The sequence below is a fragment of the Bos javanicus genome, chromosome 4, assembly GCF_032452875.1.
Source record: "Bos javanicus breed banteng chromosome 4, ARS-OSU_banteng_1.0, whole genome shotgun sequence".
In the NCBI taxonomy this organism is placed as follows: domain Eukaryota; kingdom Metazoa; phylum Chordata; class Mammalia; order Artiodactyla; family Bovidae; genus Bos; species Bos javanicus.
Window position 1 is genome coordinate 30976440 of NC_083871.1, and position 21765 is coordinate 30998204.

The 21765-nt window shown below is 40.0% G+C and overlaps 1 protein-coding gene across 3 annotated transcripts in view; it reads left to right on the forward strand.

Moving 5' to 3' along the window:
* DNAH11 (dynein axonemal heavy chain 11) overlaps window positions 1–21765 on the forward strand; it is a 364495-nt gene that overhangs the window by 72186 nt on the left and 270544 nt on the right. For all 3 annotated transcript variants that reach the window (XM_061413683.1, XM_061413682.1, XM_061413681.1), the window contains exons 23-28: window positions 984–1142; window positions 3808–3930; window positions 4637–4759; window positions 7114–7338; window positions 10291–10382; window positions 12009–12135. In XM_061413683.1, the coding sequence (XP_061269667.1) occupies window positions 984–1142; window positions 3808–3930; window positions 4637–4759; window positions 7114–7338; window positions 10291–10382; window positions 12009–12135 (849 nt within the window). The remainder of the gene's footprint in view (window positions 1–983; window positions 1143–3807; window positions 3931–4636; window positions 4760–7113; window positions 7339–10290; window positions 10383–12008; window positions 12136–21765) is intronic.

The following is a 21765-nucleotide window of genomic DNA, read 5'->3' on the forward strand; positions in this document are numbered from 1 at the left end:
TAACCTGTGGAAATACATGAAATATTATGATCTTACTACCTACTTTGATATCACAGCAGGGCTCAATACAACAGAACTCAGCTTCTTTGAATATTGTGTTTTGGTATCTAATCCCTGCTGTCCTATGCCCGCTAAAGAAAGTAAAGCCTCTTTGAATAAAGCCAAATGCATAGCAGTGAGAGTCTGGGTCTTTTGCTCTCTTCTTGCCCCAGAATGTCCTTGCCCAAATTCATTCCTGTGTTGCACTCCAACCAGCTCTTCCCATCTTTTTCTCCCATTTTCTCCTGGTCCAAGAACCCTAACTAAAATGTCCCATCATTCTTTTGGATAGCATGGGGTCACTGTGCTCCTCATTGCTCACTTTCCTGCCTGTGTCCTTTACCATTGCACGGTCTCACTGCAGACTTATAGTTTAAACCCCACTCCCAGCTGAAACTCTTTTGCTTTTTTCCTCTAAGTAGCACTGTCCTTTTGTACTGAAATTGTTACTTTATTTTGGGTTTTCTCATTCAAAATTGTTGATATTGTTCCATGAGCCAAGAAGACAGTCAAGTCAAGGACCCTATTTGAATGTCTTAAAGTTATTGAAACAAGTCAGGTCTTTGGAGGAAGGTCTTAGCAATCCAGTAACAATCTCAGTTTCCTGCATGTTTATGTTTCTAGAGGAAACTTTCTTCATTCACATGCCCTGTAGACTCTATTATTTCACTGCATTTAATGACCTGTGGGTTTCCACATGGGACATCCAATTGGAGCCTGTGAATAAGAAGCCAGTGAATCTAGGTGTCTTGTACGTAGTGGACTAGTACATGAGTGAGTGGATATTTTTCTTTTTTATCTGGTTTTAGTCCTTAATCTATGAGCTTAAACATGTTTACTCTCTTCCTAATCCAGGAAAAAGTACACATAATTTTTTATAGGAGGCAGATTATAAGGTATATTACTATATGCAAGAGCTGGGTTGTTTTTTCACTTTCCTTTAGGAAATCTGGTCTCTGGAGAAGGAGGTTCGCGTGTGGGATGCCTACTCAGGCCTGGAAGGCACAGTGAAGGACACGATGACCTCTCTGAGAGCCGTTGCTGAGTTACAGAGCCCTGCCCTCAGGGACAGGCATTGGCACCAGCTGATGACGGCCATTGGGGTCAGTGTCCTGGGTTTCATTAACTGAATATTTTTGTGACATGTTATTCCTTGGTTCATATCATTCATCTGGGATGAAGTGGGATTTGGGAGAAGGTCTCTGATGAGATGTAAGAGGTCAGTCTCCTTGAGATGTGACAAAGGACTGGACGTGCAGAGTTCCTGGTTTCAGCCTCTGCTGCTATAGACTAACTGTGTCATTCCCCCACACCTGCCCAGCTCATGTGCTGAAGCCTGAATCCCCAGTGTGACGGCATTTGGAGATGGAGTACTTGGGAGATGATTAGGTCATGAGGGTAGAACTCTAGTGAATGAGGTCAGTACTTTTGTAAGGGGACAAAGGCCCCAGAACTTTCTACTCTCTACCATGTGAAAATAAAACAAGACAGATGTCTGTTAACTAAGAAGGAAGCCTTCACCAAGAACCCAATGAAGCTGGCACCCTGATCTTGGACCTGTAGCCTCTAGAACTGTGAGAAATAAATGTTTGTTGTTTAATCCCCCTAGTCTATGGTATTTCGTTAAAAGCAGACAGAAGTAACTAAGACACCCCCTCCCCCCCCCACTTTTATCTCTTATTGGCTATATGACCTCACACAATACACTTAACCTTTCTGTATTGAGTTTTACTTTTTATTAATAAAATGAGATGGATGCTGTCTACCCTTATACATCATGTGTATCTTGTAAGAATCAAGTAAGATAATGTGAAGGCATTTTATAGAGCAGGACATGGCTGCAGAAAATCTTATATTTAGTGGACAGGGTGAAAGACCACAGAAGTGAATTCAGGAGGAGAGAGAATTTGGAAATAGTCATCCCCTCCCACAATTCATTTAATAATAGTGTCGTGTTTTGTTTTGATGATCTTGATTTTATTGCAAAATATAGAATTATTTCTCATGTGTCCATGCCGCTTGAGATTATGTTTTCTTTCCCTTCTAAATCTTTTTAAGAGCAAATATACCAACCTTACATTTTATTTTCTGGGGAAGGTGACCTTCATGAATTTAAAATATATTACAGGCAGCCTGATGTGCTTGTTTTCTGCTAGGCACACGTTGTGGAAAAGGCTCTCATGATTTGAAGACAGAGTTTGTAGAGTGGGGAAATTGAGGAGAAGCTCAGCCTGGTGAAGTGGGGTCGGCCTAGGCTTTATTGGTCCAACCCTAGCACCTCTCTGGGATCCTGGGCCAGTTACTTGCTCTCTGTACCTCAGTTGCCCCTTCCATGAAATACAAGTAATGCTATAGCGCTCCTGTGCAGACTTGGTGAACGCACAGGAGATGAGATTACGTATAGACCTAGCATGCAGCAAATCCTCAGTAAATGGTCCCTGAAGCTGTTATTATTATAGTACTTTCCAGAGAGTCTTTTAGACATTGCATATTTAGACTTCATAGTTAATGACTATGTTCTTTGAGAAAATCTTTATTGAGTCTCCCAACATGGTATGTAGACTGCATGTCCCTACTCCCCACCCCCTCCTCACATTTCCTCTAGTGAGCTTTCTCCTCACCACAGGCTCTTACCTGTACTATGCCTTTCTGCAAGCTGGAAAAAGATGTCTTCTTGGCAGACAATTTAGAAAAAGGCATCTTCCTCTAGGCTGCTCTGGGGCATCAGAGCAGCGAATAGATCCAACTTCCGGTTGTCACCTATTCACTTCCAGTTGTCCATATTCACTGTACAAACCATGCAACTAATCAGGGGGCCCTGTGACACATCCCTGCTCGTTCGTCCTGTAAGACAGACCAGACTCCCATCAGCTCTGGAGTGAGGTCCAACATGATGCAGAAGTAACTAACTCATCTGGTTTGCTCAGGACATTTTAGGTTTTAGCCAAGGAAGCACCCGGTCCTGGACACACAGGTCTGTTTAGTCATCTTGTGCAGAGAGGCAGATGGAGATCAGCAGTGTTACAGACTGGGGAGAGCCAGAGAAGACTTCAGCTTCCAAGAGGGAGGGACTGGATGTTAATAGGAGAAGCAGGAGTGGAAACCATGTAGTGGGGTCAGCTCTTCATTTGTGAAGGACATGGGCACAGTTCACAATTGTGAAGGACTTTGGGCACTTAGGAAGAGCTGAGAGCTTCTTAGCGAATACTGGGGTGGGGAACTCACGAGATGATGAGGAAACGGGAATGACTTTTTTCACGTGGTAAATATGAATAATGACAGTATGAGTAAGAATAATTATTTTTTGCCAAGGAACTAAGATTAAATCAATGATAAAACTAGGTTAAATCATGAAAGCAACTGGGAATTATGTTCAGTGAATAGAATACTTAGAAGACAAATGATCTACTACAGGATTCCTGGGATTTCAACTAAATTATAATAAATGAATAATGTGATTCTTTTTAAATTTGGGTTTTGTGGGCAAAGGAGATAACAAATGAGCTGACAAGGGAAGGTTATGAAACAAAAGGAAGTAGTATAGTGTGAACTTGGCCTAAACCGCAGCCCTCGCTTCCGGTGGATGAAGCCTCCGTAACTGTGAGCCAAAAGGCAGTGTCTGTGGTGGTTCACACGTTTCAGAACTTGACATGTACTCAGCTGCTGACTTGAGTATATTTAGCTCTGATTCAGTCCTCTGGCCATTAGGTAAAAGGAACCGTTAATATATATGGAATCAGTCCTACCTTTTTTTTTCTTCCTAATCAGGTCAAATTTTCCATAAACGAAGCCACAACTTTGGCAGATCTGTTAGCCTTGCGGTTACACCAAGTGGAAGAGGCTGTCCGAAGCATCGTGGACAAAGCAGTGAGAGAGCTGGGGACTGAGAAGGTCGTGTCCTTGGGCTGTTTCTTTTTACCCTGGGCTAATTCTGTGACTGGCATGCGAGCAGACTGGGGAGAAGGCCGTAGGCCCTGTTTGGGGACACGTCTCCCAGCAGGAAAAAGATTCCTTCTCAGCCATAGTAAATGTGTAAAACAAGAGTTGACCCAGTTGATGATGACAATTATAGCAAAAACCGCTTATGTGTCATTTACTTGGTAGCAAGTAAACCTCTCCATGCTTTATACTAATTCATTTAATTCTCTGAGGATTATGCCTGTTCTACAGATGTGGAAACTGAAATGTCGAGAAGTGATTAGCTTACCCAGTTTCATCAAGGGAACTGGGATTCACATTCTGGCGCTTAGAGCACTGCCTATCCTGTGCTGGCTAATTTGTACATAATACTTATCAGAACTTGAAGATAACTTTTTAAGCCCCTTCCTGCTCTGGCATTTCACTTCAATAAAGGATATAAAATTCAAATCCAATAAAAATGTGATATTGGTGTGATGCTGTTCTTTTATGTGATTAAATTCATTCTTGAAACCTCAACACTATGAATTATTTGAAGGAAAGAAAATTGAAGCCAAAGATATCCCTCTGTTAGTTTTTTAAAAATTGTAAAAACAGTTTTAAAAATTTCATATGATAGTCAAGGTATTGGTTCTAAATCAAACTTTCGTGCACATAACTAAATGCTGTTGATGTCTAGGTTATTACTGAAATCAGCCGGACCTGGGCAACCATGGAGTTCTCTTACGAAGTTCACTATCGGACAGGCATTCCATTACTGAAGTTTGATGAACTATTGTTTGAAACTCTAGAGCACAACCAAGTAAGATGGATGTTTTTCTTATAGACCTTTCTTTTAAATTATGATTTTAGGCTTTTCCAAAGTTCCAGTACTCCTTCTTCATTCATTAGACATCTGCTTGTACCAGATACTAGGCATAGTACCATTTGGGTTCAAAAGGTATGAACACTTGTTCTCAAGGAACTTGTCCTTGAGTCAGGAGACAGAGAAGGATTCCAAAAAGTCTTGCAAGGTGGTGGTACTTGTGCTAAACCTTGAAGGATGGGCTGGTATTCAAGAATGATGATCAGAGAAGAGTGATATATGCAAAGAGGACAGTGTCCCCTTTTAACGGCCTCTTGGAATGCCAAAAAGTACCTGACATTCAGAGGTAATTTAAAGAATTTGGTTTCCTTAGAATAAAGATTTTCTTGATAAGAATAATGAAAAATAAGGTTGGAGAGACAGACCAGAATGCAGCCTATGTGGTCTTGAGTTTTAAGAGGATGAGTTGGCATCTCTTTGGACATGAGAGATAAGAAAGGTGAAATAATAACAGTGGTGTTACTATTATTAGACATAAGGCACTTAGGAAAGAACCTGGTCTGAGAGATGATGCTCTGTTATTTCTGATGTATTTAAAGTGAGGGACATTGATGTGAAGGTGGAAAGTCAGACCCAGACCTCAGTGCAGAGGTTCAGTCTAGAACTGTATGTTGGGAGGTCATTGTTGGTATCATAAGAATTGATGAGCTAGATAATGAGAGGAAAAGAGGATACACTAGCCAAGAACAGTAGGGAAGGGCTGCATTTGGTCAGTGAGAGAAGGAGACATAAAGGAGGCAGAGAGTGAGAATGATCGGAGACATAGTGGAAAAAGGATACTGCAATATCATAACAATCATGGGATAATATTTTCCACCAAAAAAAGTCAATATTATGGAAACAACCTAAATGTCAATTGATGGATGAATGGATAAAAAAGTGTGTGTGTGTGTGTGTGTATGTATGTATATATATATGTGTGTATATATATATATATATGTGTGTGTGTGTGTATAAAAGGGACTGTTCAACTGTTAAAGAGAAATCCTGCTGTTTGTGACCACAGGATGGATGTTGAGGGCATTATGTGAAGTGAGATAACTCAGAAACAACAAATACTGTATGTTCTGTCTTATATGTGGAATATAAAAAAGCCAAACTCATAGAAGCAAACAGTAGAATGGTGATTACCAGGTGCCGGGGCTTTGGGGAAGAGGGAGATGTTGGTTGAAGGGTACAGACCCCTAATAAGTTCTGGACATCTATTATACACTGTGGTTGACTATATTATATCGAAAGTTATTAAGATAGTAGATCTTAACATTAATGTGCTAATGTTAACACACATGCATGCTCACACACAAAAGGTAATTATATGGGGGGACGCGAGCATGCTTAGTCATGTCCGACTCTGTGACACCATGGATTGTAGCCTGACAGGCTCCTCTGTCCATGGGATTTCTCAGGCAAGAATACTGGAGTGGGTTGCCATTCCCTTCTCCAGGGCATCTTCCTGACCTAGGGCTCAAACTAGGGACCCCCGCAACTCCTGCCTTGGCAGGTGGATTCTTTTACTACTGAGCCATGGATAGAGGTATTAACATTATTGTGGTAACCACTTCATAATATATACACACATGTATCAAATCATCACATTGTATGCTTTAAACTTACAGAGCATCTGAGTCTCAACAAAGCCAGGGGTGGGGGGGTATAGAAAGAGTCAAATGTATTAAATACTTAAGAGGTGAAGGAGAATGAGAAGAGGTTGTTCGACTCAGTGACTTACTGAGATTTCAGTGTCAAAGAATAGGGGGAGTGTTTGAGGATCTGCATGGTATTAAAGCAAGGCTTAATGTTAGGACAGCTGCAAAGTTTGGTAGTAAATTCAAAGGGGAGGAAAACAGAGCCTGAAGGCTTAGCAAGCTAGAGGGAAGTTTGTTTTATATTTTTAATATTGAAGAAAAAAAAAACCCATAACTTTGGAATGATTAGTAGGCAGAGACCATGGGGAGAGTGAAGGAGGATGAAAGAATGAAGTTTAATTCCTAAAACTGCACCGTGGTGCCCAATATATTTTCCTGCCTACAAAGAGATACGTGTTCGTCTTGTAGAAGACGTATTACATGTAGTTGCTTACGTTTATCTTCTTCCTTTTAAAAACAAAACCATATTAGTGTGAATATGCCATTACTTCACTAATTTAGCAAGTGCTTACTGAATGCTTGTTCCACATTTTGCTTGCTTGGTCTTAGGGATCCAGCAATAAAAAGAAGCGATATAGTCCCTCCCTCATGGTGCTCATAGATTACTAATTTAGATGTTATTGCACATTCTTTGCCTTCATTTAGGTTCAGTTACAGACTCTGCTTCAAAGCAAGTATGTGGAATATTTCATTGAGCAAGTCATAAGCTGGCAAAACAAATTAAACACAGCAGACTCGGTCATCTTTACTTGGATCGAAGTCCAGTGCACTTGGTCTCACCTAGAAAGCATCTTTGTTTGTTCAGAAGATATTCGAATCCAACTTGTAAAAGATGCTCAGAGATTCGACAGAGTAGATGCTGAATTTAAGGTTCGTGCAAGACAGGCTATTTTCTATCCTAACAACTTTTTCCAAATAATATAAAAGCCTTGTAAAGAGACATCTTTTTCTAAATAACGTGAAAGCCTTTATAAAAAGAAACATAATTTGGGTTGTTGAACTTATGAAATCTATATATGTAATCAATATTTGCATTTCAGGAGACAAAAGTTAGGAAACTTTTCTGTGTGGCGGGTCAGAATAAATATTTTAGGCTTTGTGGTTGTATATGATCTCAGTCACAACTACTCAGGGCCACCTCTGTCATGCGAAAGAAAACACAGACACAACATAGACACATGCGTGTGGCTGGCACCAGTAAAACTTTTATAGACACCAAAACTTGAATTCCATAGTATTTTTGTATGTTACAAAGTATTAGATTCCTTTGATTTTTTTGAACTAAAGATGTAAGCATGAATGGATGTTGTCTTAACTTTGTGCTATACAAAACCAGGCAGCAGACCTGATGTTTCCCACAGACCATGAACTGCCTACCCTGCAGTAAGGCCTAGGAGACAGGTTCACCTTCCTGACGTAGGAGACTAGGGAGGGGAAGCCAGTAACAGAGTTACACTATCAGTTATTGGTTTGTTTCATAAGAGCCACAGAGAATACACGCAAGTGTTAGTCACTCAGTCGTGTCTGACTCTTCGTGACCCCATGGACTGTAGCTGGCCAGGCTCCACTGTCCATGGGATTCTCCAGGCAAGAATACTGGAGTGTATTTTCCTTCTCCAGGGGAGCTTCTGAAATAGGGATCAAACCTGGGTCTCCATTGCAGGCAGCTTCTTTATTGTCTGAGCTACCAGGGAACCCCCAGAGAATAGACGGTGGGGTAATATAATAATAAATGATTTGAGAGACTTTAAGCAGAGAATACACAGAAGAACTGTACAAGAAAGATCTTCACGTCCCAGATAATCATGATGGTGTGATCACTGACCTAGAGCCAGATATCCTGGAATGTGAAGTCAAGTGGGCCTTAGAAAGAATCACTACGAACAAAGCTAGTGGAGGTGATGGCATTCCAGTTGAGCTCCTTCAAATCCTAAAAGATGATGCTGTGAAAGTGTTGCACTCAGTATGCCAGCAAATTTGGAAAACTCAGCAGTGGCCATAGGACTGGAAAAGGTCAGTTTTCATTCCGATCCCAAAGAAAGGCAATGCCAAAGAATGCTCAAACTACTGCACAATTGCACTCATTTCACATGCTAGTAAAGTAATGCTCAAAATTCTCCAAGCCAGGCTTCAGCAATATGTGAACCATGAACTTCCAGATGTTCAAGCTGGCTTTAGAAAAGGCAGAGGAACCAGAGATCAAATTGCCAACATCCGCTAGATCATGGACAAAGCAAGAGAGTTCCAGAAAAACATCTATTGCTGCTTTATTGACTATGCCAAAGCCTTTGACTGTGTGGATCACAATAAACTGTGGAAAATTCTGAAAGAGATGGGAATACCAGACCACCTGACCTGCCTCTTGAGAAATGTGTATGCAGGTCAGGAAGCAACAGTTAGAACTGGACATGGAACAACAGACTGGTTCCAAATAGGAAAAGGAGTACGTCAAGGCTGTATATTGTCATCCTGCTTATTTAGCTTCTATGCAGAGTACATCATGAGAAACGCTGGGCTGGAAGAAACACAAGCTGGAATCAAGATTGCTGGGAGAAATATCAATAACCTTAGATATGCAGATAACACCACCCTTATGGCAGAAAGTGAAGAGGAACTAAAACGCCTCTTGATGAAAGCGAAAGAGGAGAGTGAAAAAGTTGGCTTAAAGCTCAACATTCAGAAAACGAAGATCATGGCATCTGGTCCCATCACTTCATGGGAAATAGATGGGGAAACAGTGGAAACAGTGTCAGACTTTATTTTTTTGGGCTCCAAGATCACTGCAGATGGTGACTGCAGCCATGAAATTAAAAGACACTTATTCCTTGGAAGGAAAGTTATTTCCAACCTAGATATTCAAAAGCATATTCAAAAGCAGAGACATTACTTTGCCAACAAAGGTCCGTCTAATCAAGGCTATGGTTTTTCCTGTGGTCATGTGTGGATGTGAGAGTTGGACTGTGAAGAAGGCTCAGCGCCGAAGAATTGATGCTTTTGAAGTGTTGGAGAAGACTCTTGAAGAGTCCCTTGGACTGCAAGGAGATCCAACCAGTTCATTCTAAAGGAGATCAGCCCTGGGATTTCTTGGGAAGGAATGATGTGAAGCTGAAACTCCAGTATTTTGGCCACCTCATGCGAAGAGTTGACTCATTGGAAAAGACTGATGCTGGGAGGGATTGGGGGCAGGAGGAGAAGGGGACGACAGAGGATGAGATGGCTGGATGGCATCACTGACTCTGTGGACGTGAGTCTGAGTGAACTCCGGGAGTTGGTGATGGACAGGGAGGCCTGGTGTGCTGCGATTCATGGGGTCGCAAAGAGTCAGACACGACTGAGCGACTGAACTGAACTGAACTGAAGCAGAGAATAATGGCTTTACCTTTTTATATAGAAATGGGGATGAATTATTTTCTCCTTGCTAGCTAAAGCAGAATACCTGAGGGATTCTATTTTGTTTAACTTTTAAGCAGGAAAGAATAAATAGATTGTATAGTATTCATCTCATTTTTAAATATGAATATATTCTTTAAGATTCTGGTTCTCTGTCTCTCGGTTTTTTTGTTTGTTTGGTTTAGAAGAGAGAAATTCTTCATGGACCCAGAGTGGTGGTAATGCTTATCAAATTTATATTGATAAAAACTATGTGATTACACTTTGTTTTTGATGTTCATCTAAAAGTTTAATCGCAGAACAGACATGGTGTTAGTCTCATTAACATTGCTTTCTCATACTTTGTTCTTCACTTTTTAATTCCCCAAAGGGATGAAAAATCTAGAAAAGTAATTTCTATTATCAATGGTTGCATGTTGTACTTTCACACAGGAATTAATGTTCAGAACAGCTAAAATAAAAAATGTTTTAGAGGCAACATGTGAGCTGCATCTCTATGAAAAACTTAAAGATTTACAGTACAGGTAAGAATACAACTACAAAGTGATTAATTTGTTATACTTTTGACATTTCTTTTGAATATCTAATAGTATTTAATATCATGTTACTGTAGATACAACCTCTACTAATTTAAATTTTTGCTTATAGTTGTATAGTTGCCTTTTACATATTAGGTGGTGTGTGTGTATAGTGATTTAATGCAACTACATCCAAATATATTTCTTTTCCAAGAGGGATATCATAATAGTAAAATAGAATATATTAAGTAGAGAATCAACATGAAAAAAAGAATCGTGATTGATCGATTCTTTTATCAAAGTGTCCTATAAATATTTATTAAGTATCTACTGGATTCTAGGAACTCGGACTGTACTCATATAAGTCTTTTGTTTTGTATATAGTTAAATTATACTAGAAATTATCCTTTGACAGCATGTTAGTACTTTTGAAATCCTTGTCCTAAAGGGCATTTTATTCATATGAAATTATACAACAGCTAGTGGTCACAAGAAACTTCTGACTTTTGATTTAAAACGGGCAGATCAGCTACTAAAAAAGAGCTTTGTGTAGAATAGTGATCACTTTTTATTGCATGGTAGAGGAGCCTCTAGATAAAAATATATTGCATACAATTATTTCATAATCCGGAAGTTTTTTCAAGATAAAGTTGACCATCATTTTAGAAGTGTGGATTTCCACAGAAGTTAATTATTTCTTAGGGATTTTTCAGGGCTTGGTGGCTCTGCCTCTGGGTCTTCTCTGCTCTGCTAAGAACAGTAAAGTGGAAATGGTTCAGGGTGTTATGACTTCCCTGAAAACCAGAGAGAATTGAAGCCACTTACATTTTTTGTAGACATTCCTTAGGAAAAAGAAAACCTTAAACCAGTTACATGTTAACTAAGCACTTTGTGCTCAGGGTGAGTGATCCCAAACCCAGTCTTCTCTCCTGCTGTTGAGACATGTCATTAAGATAAGTGACAATATATTGCGCTTGAAAACATGTGGGTTGTTTTCAAATATCTTTTGATATTGATTTCTAACCTAATTCCACATTGACAAGAGAACAGTCTGTATGATTTCAGTACCTTTAGACCATGAAACTTTTGCACTTTGATTTATGTCCTTTGATATGTTTCAATGTCTCCTAGATTATAGCCTATAGAAACTTGAAACGAATTTGTATCCTACTGTTGTGTGAAATTATATAAATCTTAATTATGTTGAATTGGTTCATGGTGCTTTTCAGTTCTACTATATCCTTCTCCTTTACTATATATTCATTCTATTAATTTTTAAGAGTTTGATATTGAAACTCCAACTAAAAATCTTAATTTGTCTAGTTAAAAAATAATTGTACATTATAGTGGAACTATAAAAAAAATAAGTGACAACAAATAACACCAACTTTAATTTGATCTGTATTTAGTCTCAACTTTGTGTGTGTGTGTGTGTATGTATCTCCTCCTACTTGGCACAACTTGTACATTAGTCACAAACGAGATGATGATGTTATAAGAGAAGGAGATAGGTACCATGTTAAACAGTGAGCTTATTGAGATGAATGGACAGATTGAGACACTCGGGGTTTTGTTGACATTTTAATAACTGAATGGGCAAAATATGCTTACAATGATGTTTCATTCATACAGGCTTTCTCTTTGTGAAAAAGCTCTTGCTCAGTACCTGGAAACCAAGCGTTTGGCTTTCCCACGCTTCTATTTCATCTCTTCCACAGACTTACTTGACATTCTCTCAAAGGGAACTCAACCTAAACAGGTAATATTGATTTTGAAAGCCTTATATTGTCCTTTGGTAGCTAAGGAATGTCAGTTTCTCTATCATTGTCTAAATGCTACCTACCATGTCACATGTTCCAAGAGCCGGAAAATATGCAATAAAAATTCTTAATGTAGCAACAGAGAGATGTTGGTGGCAGTGCTAAAGGAACTAGGAAGGAAGACTACCTTATCCTCAGTGAAGGGACACTGTACAAATGTCTAGAAAGGAGAACAAATGTACAAGGCTTGGAGCCCTGCAAGAAGTTAATGGAAGAAACACCAGTTCCAAATCCCCAGAACTGCGGGACAGTACTGGGGCTCCATTGCCTGGTCCGCAGTTTTCTTGGGAAAGACTGGGTCACTGGGAATGAGATCATGGCACGTACCTTCTTTTAAAAACCTTGCCTCTGGGGTAACCCTTATAATTACTAAGCTAGGCTAGACTTCAGTGCTGTTCAGAAGTGTATTTATATAATTTCAGGCTCATCCTCCACCCTCTAATTTTCTCCTATCCATTCAAAAGTAAGGTAGCACCCATGACAGTATGTAAAGCAAATAAAAGAGGCAGTTATCTTTTGTAATCTGAGAGCACAGATCAGAGACAAACTTTGTGCAAATCCCCAAGCTCTCCTTCCCCTAAACATTTAGAGGATATTGCTTTTCATCATATCTGTTCGGTTGTTCAGGATCTTAGAGTTGTTATAACTGACACAGGTAGTTACTCCTGGGCTTGACCGTATGTCACAGAATGTGCTTTACTTTTATAGGTTTGTCTCCATGTTCTTTCTCTAGAAATTTTTATGCCATTTTCTTTGGAATATGTGTCACCTCACTCTACAGTTTCCTGAATTCTGATGTCCTGTGGACACAGCATTTATCTTCATTATTTCTCTCTCATTCATTTGTCTTTTTTTAGTTGGAATATAATTGCTTTACGGTGTTTTAGTTTGTGCTGTACAACAGAGTGAGTCGGCTATAAATACACATATATCCCCTCCCTCTTGGACCTTCCTCCCGCCCCACCCCCCAATCCACTCATCTAGGTCATCACAGAGCATTGAGCTGGGCTCCTTGTGCTCTGCAGCAGGTTCCCACTAGCATTTCACGTGTGGTGCTGCATATATGTCAAGCTTAATCTCCTGAGGTCGCACCCTCCCCTTCCCCACCTGTGTCCGCATGGCTGTGCTCTTCATCTGCATCTTTGTTCCTGCCCTGCAGTAGGTTCAATGTACCATTTTTAAAGATTCCACTTACATACATTAATATACAATATATGTCTTTCTCTTTCTTCACTCTGTCTGACAGTCTCTAGGCCCATCCACATATCTACAAATGACTCAGTTCTCTTTCTTTTTCTGAGTAGTATTCCATTGTATGTATGTATCACATCTTCTTTATCCATTCATCTGTTGATGGACATTTAGGTTGCTTCCATGTCTTGGCTACTGTCAACAGTGTTTCATTGTACATTGGGGGGGGTCCATGTATCTTTTTGAATTATGATTGTCTCAGGGTACATGCCCAGGAGTGGGATTGCAGGATTGTATTTTAGTTCTATTTTAGTTTTTAATGTACTAGGGTTTTTCGTAGTTGTTGTACCTGTTTACATCCCCACCAACAGTATAGGAGGGTTGCCTTTTTTCTACACCCTCTCTAGCGTTTATTGTTTGTAAACTTTTTGATGATGGCCATTCTGACCAGGTGAGGTGATACCTTGTTGTAGTTTTGATTTGCAGTTCTCTCAATGATTATGATGTTGAGCATCTTTTCGTGTGCCTCTTTGCCATCTGTATGTCCTTGCAGAAATGTTTATTTAGATCTTCTGCCCATTTTTTGATTGGGTTGTTTGTTTTATTATTGAGCTGCATGAGCTATTTGTATATATTGGAAAAAAAAATCCTTTGTTTGCTTTGTTTTCAAATATTTTCTCCTATTCTTGAGAGTTGTCTTTTTGGCTTGTTTATGGTTTCCTTTTTTCAGAAGCTTTTAAGTTTAACTAGGTTTAAATAAATAGTTTCATTTTTTGTTCATTTCATTTCTCTAGGAGGAGAACCAAGAAAATCTGTGATTTATGTCAAAGAATGTTCTTACTATGTTTTCCTCTAAGAGTTTTATAGTGTCTTGTCTTACACTTAGATCTTTAACCCGTATTGGGTTTATATTTGTGTATGGTGTTAGGTAGTGTTGTAATTTCATTCTCTTAGGCATAGCTGTCCAGGTTTCCCAGCACCACTTACTGGAGAGACTGTTTTTTCCATTGTATGTTCTTGCCACCTTTGTCATAGGTTAGGTGACCATAGGTGGATTTATTTTGGGGCTTTCTACCCTGTACCTCTGATGTCCTAGGGTGATGATATGAGATAAAGGGTGTCATATCCTATTCCAGGTATATGTTCCTGCTGCTGCTGCTGCTAAGTCGCTTCAGTCATGTCCGACTCTGTGCGACCCCATAGACGGCAGCCCACCAGGCTCCCCGTCCCTGGGATTCTCCAGGCAAGAACAGTGGAGTGGGTTGCCATTTCCTTCTCCAATGCATGAAAGTGAAAAGTGAAAGTAAAGTTGCTCAGTCGTGTCCGACTCTTAGTGACCCCATGGACTGCAGGCTCCTCCATCCATGGGATTTTCCAGGCAAGAGTACTGGAGTGGGTGCCATTGCCTTCTCCTAAACACTTGAAAACTTGAAATACTTAGAATTCTGAATTTTAACTCTGTAATTTAGGTGCATAAATCTGTAAGAATATGTTTTTTCTTTTATATTCTTTAAGCATAATAAACACATATGTGATGTTTTATTGAACAGTATTACTTACCCAGAATATAGACATGAGACATTTTTATTTTTCTACAATTATTAATCTCAAATGTGCCCTGCTGAATCTCTTTACACTGAGTAGCAGATCCCTTTATAACACCTTAGATAGGCACTGTAATGCTCCTATCCCTTTTTCTTGTTAATAATCAAAGAAACTGAAAGCAACTCAGCAAGATCTAGTTTAAAATTCCAAGCTCACCTCTGTGTCAGGACCAGTTTTTTGCATAAAGAACCTGGAGGTGAGATCTTTTATTTCTCCTCCCTGCTGATTTATTTTGGGCAGGAGCAGGGAAAGGGTGTCATCTGTCAGTCATTGCCCTTTTTCAATGCATATTCCTGCTTCTCTGGTCAGCAGTGGCTGTTGACCTTGCCCCTTCATGGCCAGTACCCACACCTGGGTCTCTTGTGGAACAGGAGCAAGTCCTCAGGACAGGGAACTTGCCATGGGTATACACGCAGAGCCAAGTCCGTCTCAGTGCTTGTAGGTCTCGCCCTTGGCAGTGTAGTCAGTCATCTGCTACATCTCGTTCCTCCTTTCCACCTAAACAGATGTGCAAAGTAGGGACATGTCACAGATTGACCTACTGCAGGCGCCCATGGATTCTGTGAGTGGTTCTCCAACCCCACTCACTGGACAAATTAAAGGGCAGAGGTTGGGGAAACAGTCCTCCACCTTGAAGCCCCACGAGGAGTGAGGAAAAGTCAGAGCATCCCCTCTGGGCTGATACTCACGGGTGTGAGGATGGTCGTCTCTCTCGCCCCACCTCCCTGCCGTGCTTTCCCAGAAGGGGTGTGTGGAGGCGGATGATGGTAAGTTGTTGAGATGCGTCTTGTCAAGGGACCAGTTGTCCTAATACCTGTCTGCTCTCTTCAGAACATGTGCGTGCCCAGTGCCTCTCTGTCCTTAACTGAGGTCCTAGGTAAGTGCTAGAGGAGCAGATGACTCAACATACACTTGTCACCCGTTCTGTGTCCTTTCAAATAATCAAAAAGTGCTTCGTGTGTTAGACATGCTTGTTGGCTCACAGATATATGCATCCCTGATGCCAGCTACTGTTTTTCCACATCCTTCCTCAATTATAGGATGAGGTTTTGCTTTTTTTAAAAAATAAACTTAAAAGATGTACCTTTAAAATAATTCTATCTTCACAGTATCACTTCAGTGCTTTAGAGAGTTACCTTTCATATCACTGTGATTAGACAAGTCTTCTTATCTGCTTCACTCACAGCATTTGAATTGTAAGTTCTAAACCCCTGAACCTCAGGTGCATTTCTCAGTGCTAGTAACACTCTTTAATGTAGGACTAGTAATGCCAGGCATTAAAAAGATCTTAAATTTTAATGTAGCTGAATATTAAAGTCACAGCAGAGGGAGTCTCCAGAATGGCTCACAGCCATGCTAATAAGTACCAGCCGTGGCGCCGTCTATACCATATCAACAAGAGGAGGGCGGATATTTCTGCTTACTAGCTGAATGGGTCTGTCTGACTATGTAGCTCCAGGGTAAATGCAGTTTACAGTTCTCCTGACCTGCCAGCTTTGAAACGATTCGATTTTTGAAACATTTTGAAATTTGAGGTACACTTTTTCAAATTTGCTCAAAATTTGACTTCATTCAGATCTTTTTGTTCCAAGAATTAAACCTTGAACAATTCAATTTCACATCAAATGTCGTCACCCTTTTAGGAAAGGATCCTTATTAGGGAAAGGTTTTAGCTGCCCCTGAGGTGCGCATACCATCAGGGAGTGACTTGTTGGGGCAGAGGATTGAAAAAGTGCTAAGGATGAGTTGAGTCATCTTGAGCCACAGTCAGCTTCTTTCCCTACAGTGTTTCTGCAAAGTCAAGGTGTGATCTTCAACTCTTGGTCACTTACCGTGGAAGAGTTAATGCTTATGGCTGTTATGCCAAAAGGCCTAGCCTTCCTGCACTCTCTTTCATTATCAGAATCAGTTTCAGGCCACCAGACACAGCTTGTCCGTCTCTGCCTTTTGTGCTAACATCCTGAATGTGCTCCCTGTAGTGTGACAGACATAACGTGGCAACGGCAGCTTACAGGATAACAATGCAATGGCCCTTTGTGGGCAGATGACTCATGTTGACATCTTGTGAATGACTTGAATTCTTCAGATTCCCCTCCTCCACCCACTACACTCAATTTAAGAGTGTTGGTCCGAGTGAGGGTTTCTGCAGTTGATGTGGAATTTGATCAGCCTGAACACATTAGCTAGGGGAGGGCTGATATTACTACATCCTGCATTCTGTAAGCAGAAATGCCCAATTTAAGGTACTTCAGTTGGAATGTCAGAGTGACGACGTCAGTGCATCTAAAATGCCTTCAGTGGTTTTTTAGCTCTCAGTAAGTTTGGTTAAGGTCAGGTTTTAAAGATTTTCTCCTATAATTCATCCTGACTTCCCAGTCTCATAGATTACCTCAAGGACTGAGATTAGGGCTGTGCCATGTAACTTAAGTGGTCAGAAATTTCTGGCGGTTGCTTGTGGACACACAAGCTTAGAGGTGTCCTTGCAGGGTTAATGGACATGGAGTAGTAATTATGCAGTTGCACGTGATTCAGTATTAACATTCTGTGATTCTTCTCCTGCTTAGAAAAACATCCTTTTGTATTTTTCAAGTAAAGCAAGTAGAGTGGTTAAAGTCAGCCTGGGTAACATCAGTTGCCCTGGGGTGCCCTCCCAGGTTATAATACAGTCTAAAAATAGCAGACAACCAGTTTTTAGCCACTGGTTCCTTATGACCTGAAAGATCTTTCTGTCCTGGAAGAGTTGGCACGTTTTCTCTTCCTTCATCTTCTATGTGGTGATGAGTGAAAACTTCCCCGTGTTGGAGCTATACTATAGAAAGACACACTTTCTATGTGATCAGCCTCATTTGTGTTGCATGACGGAGGCAGCCATGGACCACATGTGGCTAATGGGCACTTGAAATGTGACAACTGAGAAACTGAATTTTTAACTACAATGTGTTAGAATTGATCTTTGATTCAGTTATTGGAAAACATAAATTTGAAACAACTTGAGTGTGAATCTACTTTCTCAACTGCGTATCTTATGAAACACAGAGACAGATCGAGTATGTCTGATGAAGAATCCAAACTGAGATAAGCTATAAATGCAAAATATGCACCTGGTTTCAAAGACTTGAAGAATGTAAAATATCTCATTGGTACCTCTTCTATTAATTATATATTGAAGGGACAATACTTTGGATATACTAGGTCAATAAAGCACATTAGAATTAATTTTGCCTGTTTCTTTTTACCTGTTTTAATGTGACTACCAGAAAGCCACTGCTATGGCAGTTGAGGCCACAATTTTCTAAATGACAAGATCAGGAAATGTACATACTCAGAAATGTTGAATGTTTGCATCAAAAATATCCTTCATGGCATAAGACCAAATCTATGTAAGAAGAAATCTGCCAACTTGTCTTTTGAGAAGTCCCCAAATTGCAGTATGAGGCAGATGGCACTCAACTGATACCCTTAATAGTCTGTCAATATTGGCACTTGGACAGGTGCTTGTGAGAAATGGGCTTAGTATTAGGTAATAAAAAGGACTTCTGGATCTTCAAGGGGCAAATGTCTGAAACCCCGTATCCTCACAAGCACAGTATATTTCTGGATAATGCTTCCACTTGGTTATCTCTGTGATGGAGTGAAGGTGCCTCAGGATCTGAATCTCAGGAATCAGGGTGATGCAACTCAACAGTCGCTAATGGTGAGTCACAGCCTTCTTGACAAGGCTTAGTCCTCCTGAGACAGTCAAGAGAGGGACTTTGCTGGCAGTCCAGTGGTTAGGGCTCCACGCTTCCACTGCAGGGAGCACAGGTTTGATCTGTGGTTAGGGAACTAAGATCCTCCAAGCCATGTGGCACAGCCAAAAATAACATAAAATAAACTAGTATGTCTTAGACAATCAAGAGTAAAAAGGTTGAAGATGCAAGTAGTTAGCCACATGTAAGAGTGAATGAGTTTAGCTGAGATAAAAAAGATTCCAACTTTTCTATAGGGAGTAGAAGGTTAGAGGGCTCGTAGGTACCTGCAGTGGAGGGAGGCAGTTGTCCTTGAGTTTAGGTTGGGGCTGAGGATGGAATAAAGGAAGAGGCGGGAAAAGAAAATGGGCACAGAAGATGGTCGTGGTTTTGATTGCCTTGCCATTACCTCTACTTACCTTCAGCTGAACAGCAAGGAATGGAAGCTGTTTGTCTAAGTGTAGTTTATTATAGAAATGGCCAGTGAGAATAGCTCCACTTGGTATGCATGCACGCATGCTTAGTCACTTCAGTCATGTCCAACTCTTTGTGATCCCATGGACTGTAGCCCACCAGGCTCCTCTGACCATGGGGTTTCCCAGGCAAGGATACTGAAGTGGATTGCCAGTGTAACTTAGGACTGTGTCACATTTCAAATGGATGCCTTTGTATAAAGGTGGCCTGGTACTCAGATGACTTAGGCATTTATGTGTGTGACAAGAAAATAGACAATCAGTTTTTAAATAAAATCATAAATTATATATCCAGTAGGGATTATCCTTGATTATACTTGCAAAAGGGTTAACATATGGTTAACTACAGGTTATATAACAACATATGTATTTTTTTTTTTTCATTTTATGTATGTTGCCACTGCTTAGCAGAATTCTGTTGGAGCTCTTTTATTGGAATTCCTTCCACAGCCAGTTTATAAATTACACAACAAAATCAGGGTTATTATAATGCAGGATTAAAATACCACTTAATGTAACAAGATAAAAGATTGTCTTATAAATTTGGGCTCCCACTGCTAAAGTCTTAGGCTTTGCTGTGGAATTAAAACGTCTGATCCTGGCTTTTGTTTGCTGTCAGGTTGTTCAGCTCCAACCTAAATTCAGTGGGCAGGGTTTCTGGCTCTAAAACGTTAGCCTTTTTATAAAAATGGAGTGTAATTGCTTTACAATGTTGCATTAGTTTCTACTGTACAGTGAAGTGAATCAGCGGTACATGTACATATACTCCCTCCCTCTTAGACTCTTCTCCCACACCTCCCCTGTCCCGCCCATCTCGGTCATCACAGAGTGCTGAGCTGGGCTCTCAGGTTGCCACTGTGTGAGTGTGGTGGTGTGTATGTGTCAGTTGTAATCTGCCAGTTTACCCCGCCCTCCCTTTCCCACCTGCATCCACATGTCCATTCTTCGTGTCTGTGTCTCTATTCCTGTCCCGCAAATAGGTTCATCTGCACCATTTCTCCAGATTCTACATACATGCCTTAATATATGATATTTGAGTTTCTTTCTGACTTCACTCTGTAGGCACTTAGGTCCATCCACATTGCTACAAATGACCCAGTTTCATTTCTTTTTATGGCTGCTTAATATTGTGTTGTATATATGTACCGCATCTTCTTTATCCCTTTATCTGTTGGTGGACATTTAGGTTGCTTCCATGTCTTGACTATTGTAAATAGTGTTGCAATGAACACTGGGGGTCCATGTATCTATTTGAATTATGTTTTTTCTCAGGGTATGTGCCCAGGAGTGGGGTTGCAGAGTTGTATTGTAATTCTCTGTTTAGTTTTTTTTTTTTTTTTTTTTTCACTGTACCTCCATACTGTAGCTCTTCATAGCGGTCATACCAACTTACATTCTTACCAACAGTGTAGGAGGGTTCCTTTTTCTCTATACCCTCTCCAGCATTTATTGTTTGTAGAATTTTTGATGATGGCCATTTTGACTGGTATAAAATGATAGCTCATTATAGTTTTGATTTGCATTTCTCTAATAATTAGCGATACTGAGCATCTTTTCGTATGCTTTTTGAACATATATCTTCATTGGGAAAATGTCTATTTAGATCTTCTGACCTTTTTTGATAATTTTTTGAACATAGAGCTGCATGAGCTGTTTGTATATTTTGGAGATTAATCCCTTGTGGGTTACGTTGTTTGCCAACATTCTCTCCCTTTCTGTGGGTTCTCTTTTTGTTTTGTTGATGGTTTCCTTTACTGTGCAAAAGTCTTTAAGTTTAATTAGGTCTCATTTGTTTATTTTTGTTTTTATTTTTATTACTCTAGGGGGTGGATCCAAAAAGATATTGTTGCAATTTATGTCAGGGAGTGTTCTGCCTATGTTTTCCTCTAAGAGTTTTATAGTACTAGCCTTACATTTACATCTTTGATCCATTTTAAGTTTACTTTTGTGTATGGTGTTAGAGAATGTTCTAATTTCATTCTTCTACATGCAACTGTACAGTTTTTGCAGCAGCACTTACTGAAGAGACTGTCTTTTCTCCATTGTGTATTCTTGCCTCGTTTGTCATGGATTAGTTGACCATAGGTGCATGGATTTATCTCTGAACTTCCTATTCGGTTCCATTGCTCTTCATTTCTCTTTTTGTGCCAACACTGTGCTGTTCTGATTACTGTAGCTTTGCAGTATAGTCTGAAGTCAAGGGCCTATTTCCCCCAGCTTCATTTTTCTCTCTCAGGATTGCTTTGGCTATTCTGTGTCTTACATGTTTCCATACAAATTAAAAACAAAAGGTTGTTCTGGTTCTGTGAAAAGTACCATTGGTAAATTGATAGGGATTGCATTGAATCTGTAGATTGCCATGGGTAGTACAGTCATTTTGACAACATTGATTCTTCCAATCCAAGAACATGGTATATCTTTCCACCTGTTTGTGTCATCTTTGATTTCTTTCTTCAGTGTCATATAGTTTTCATAGTAGCGGTCTTTTGCCTCTTTAGGTAGGTTTATTTATAGGTATTTTATTCTCTTTGATGTGGTGGTAAAAAAGGGCTTGTTACCTTAATTTCTCTTT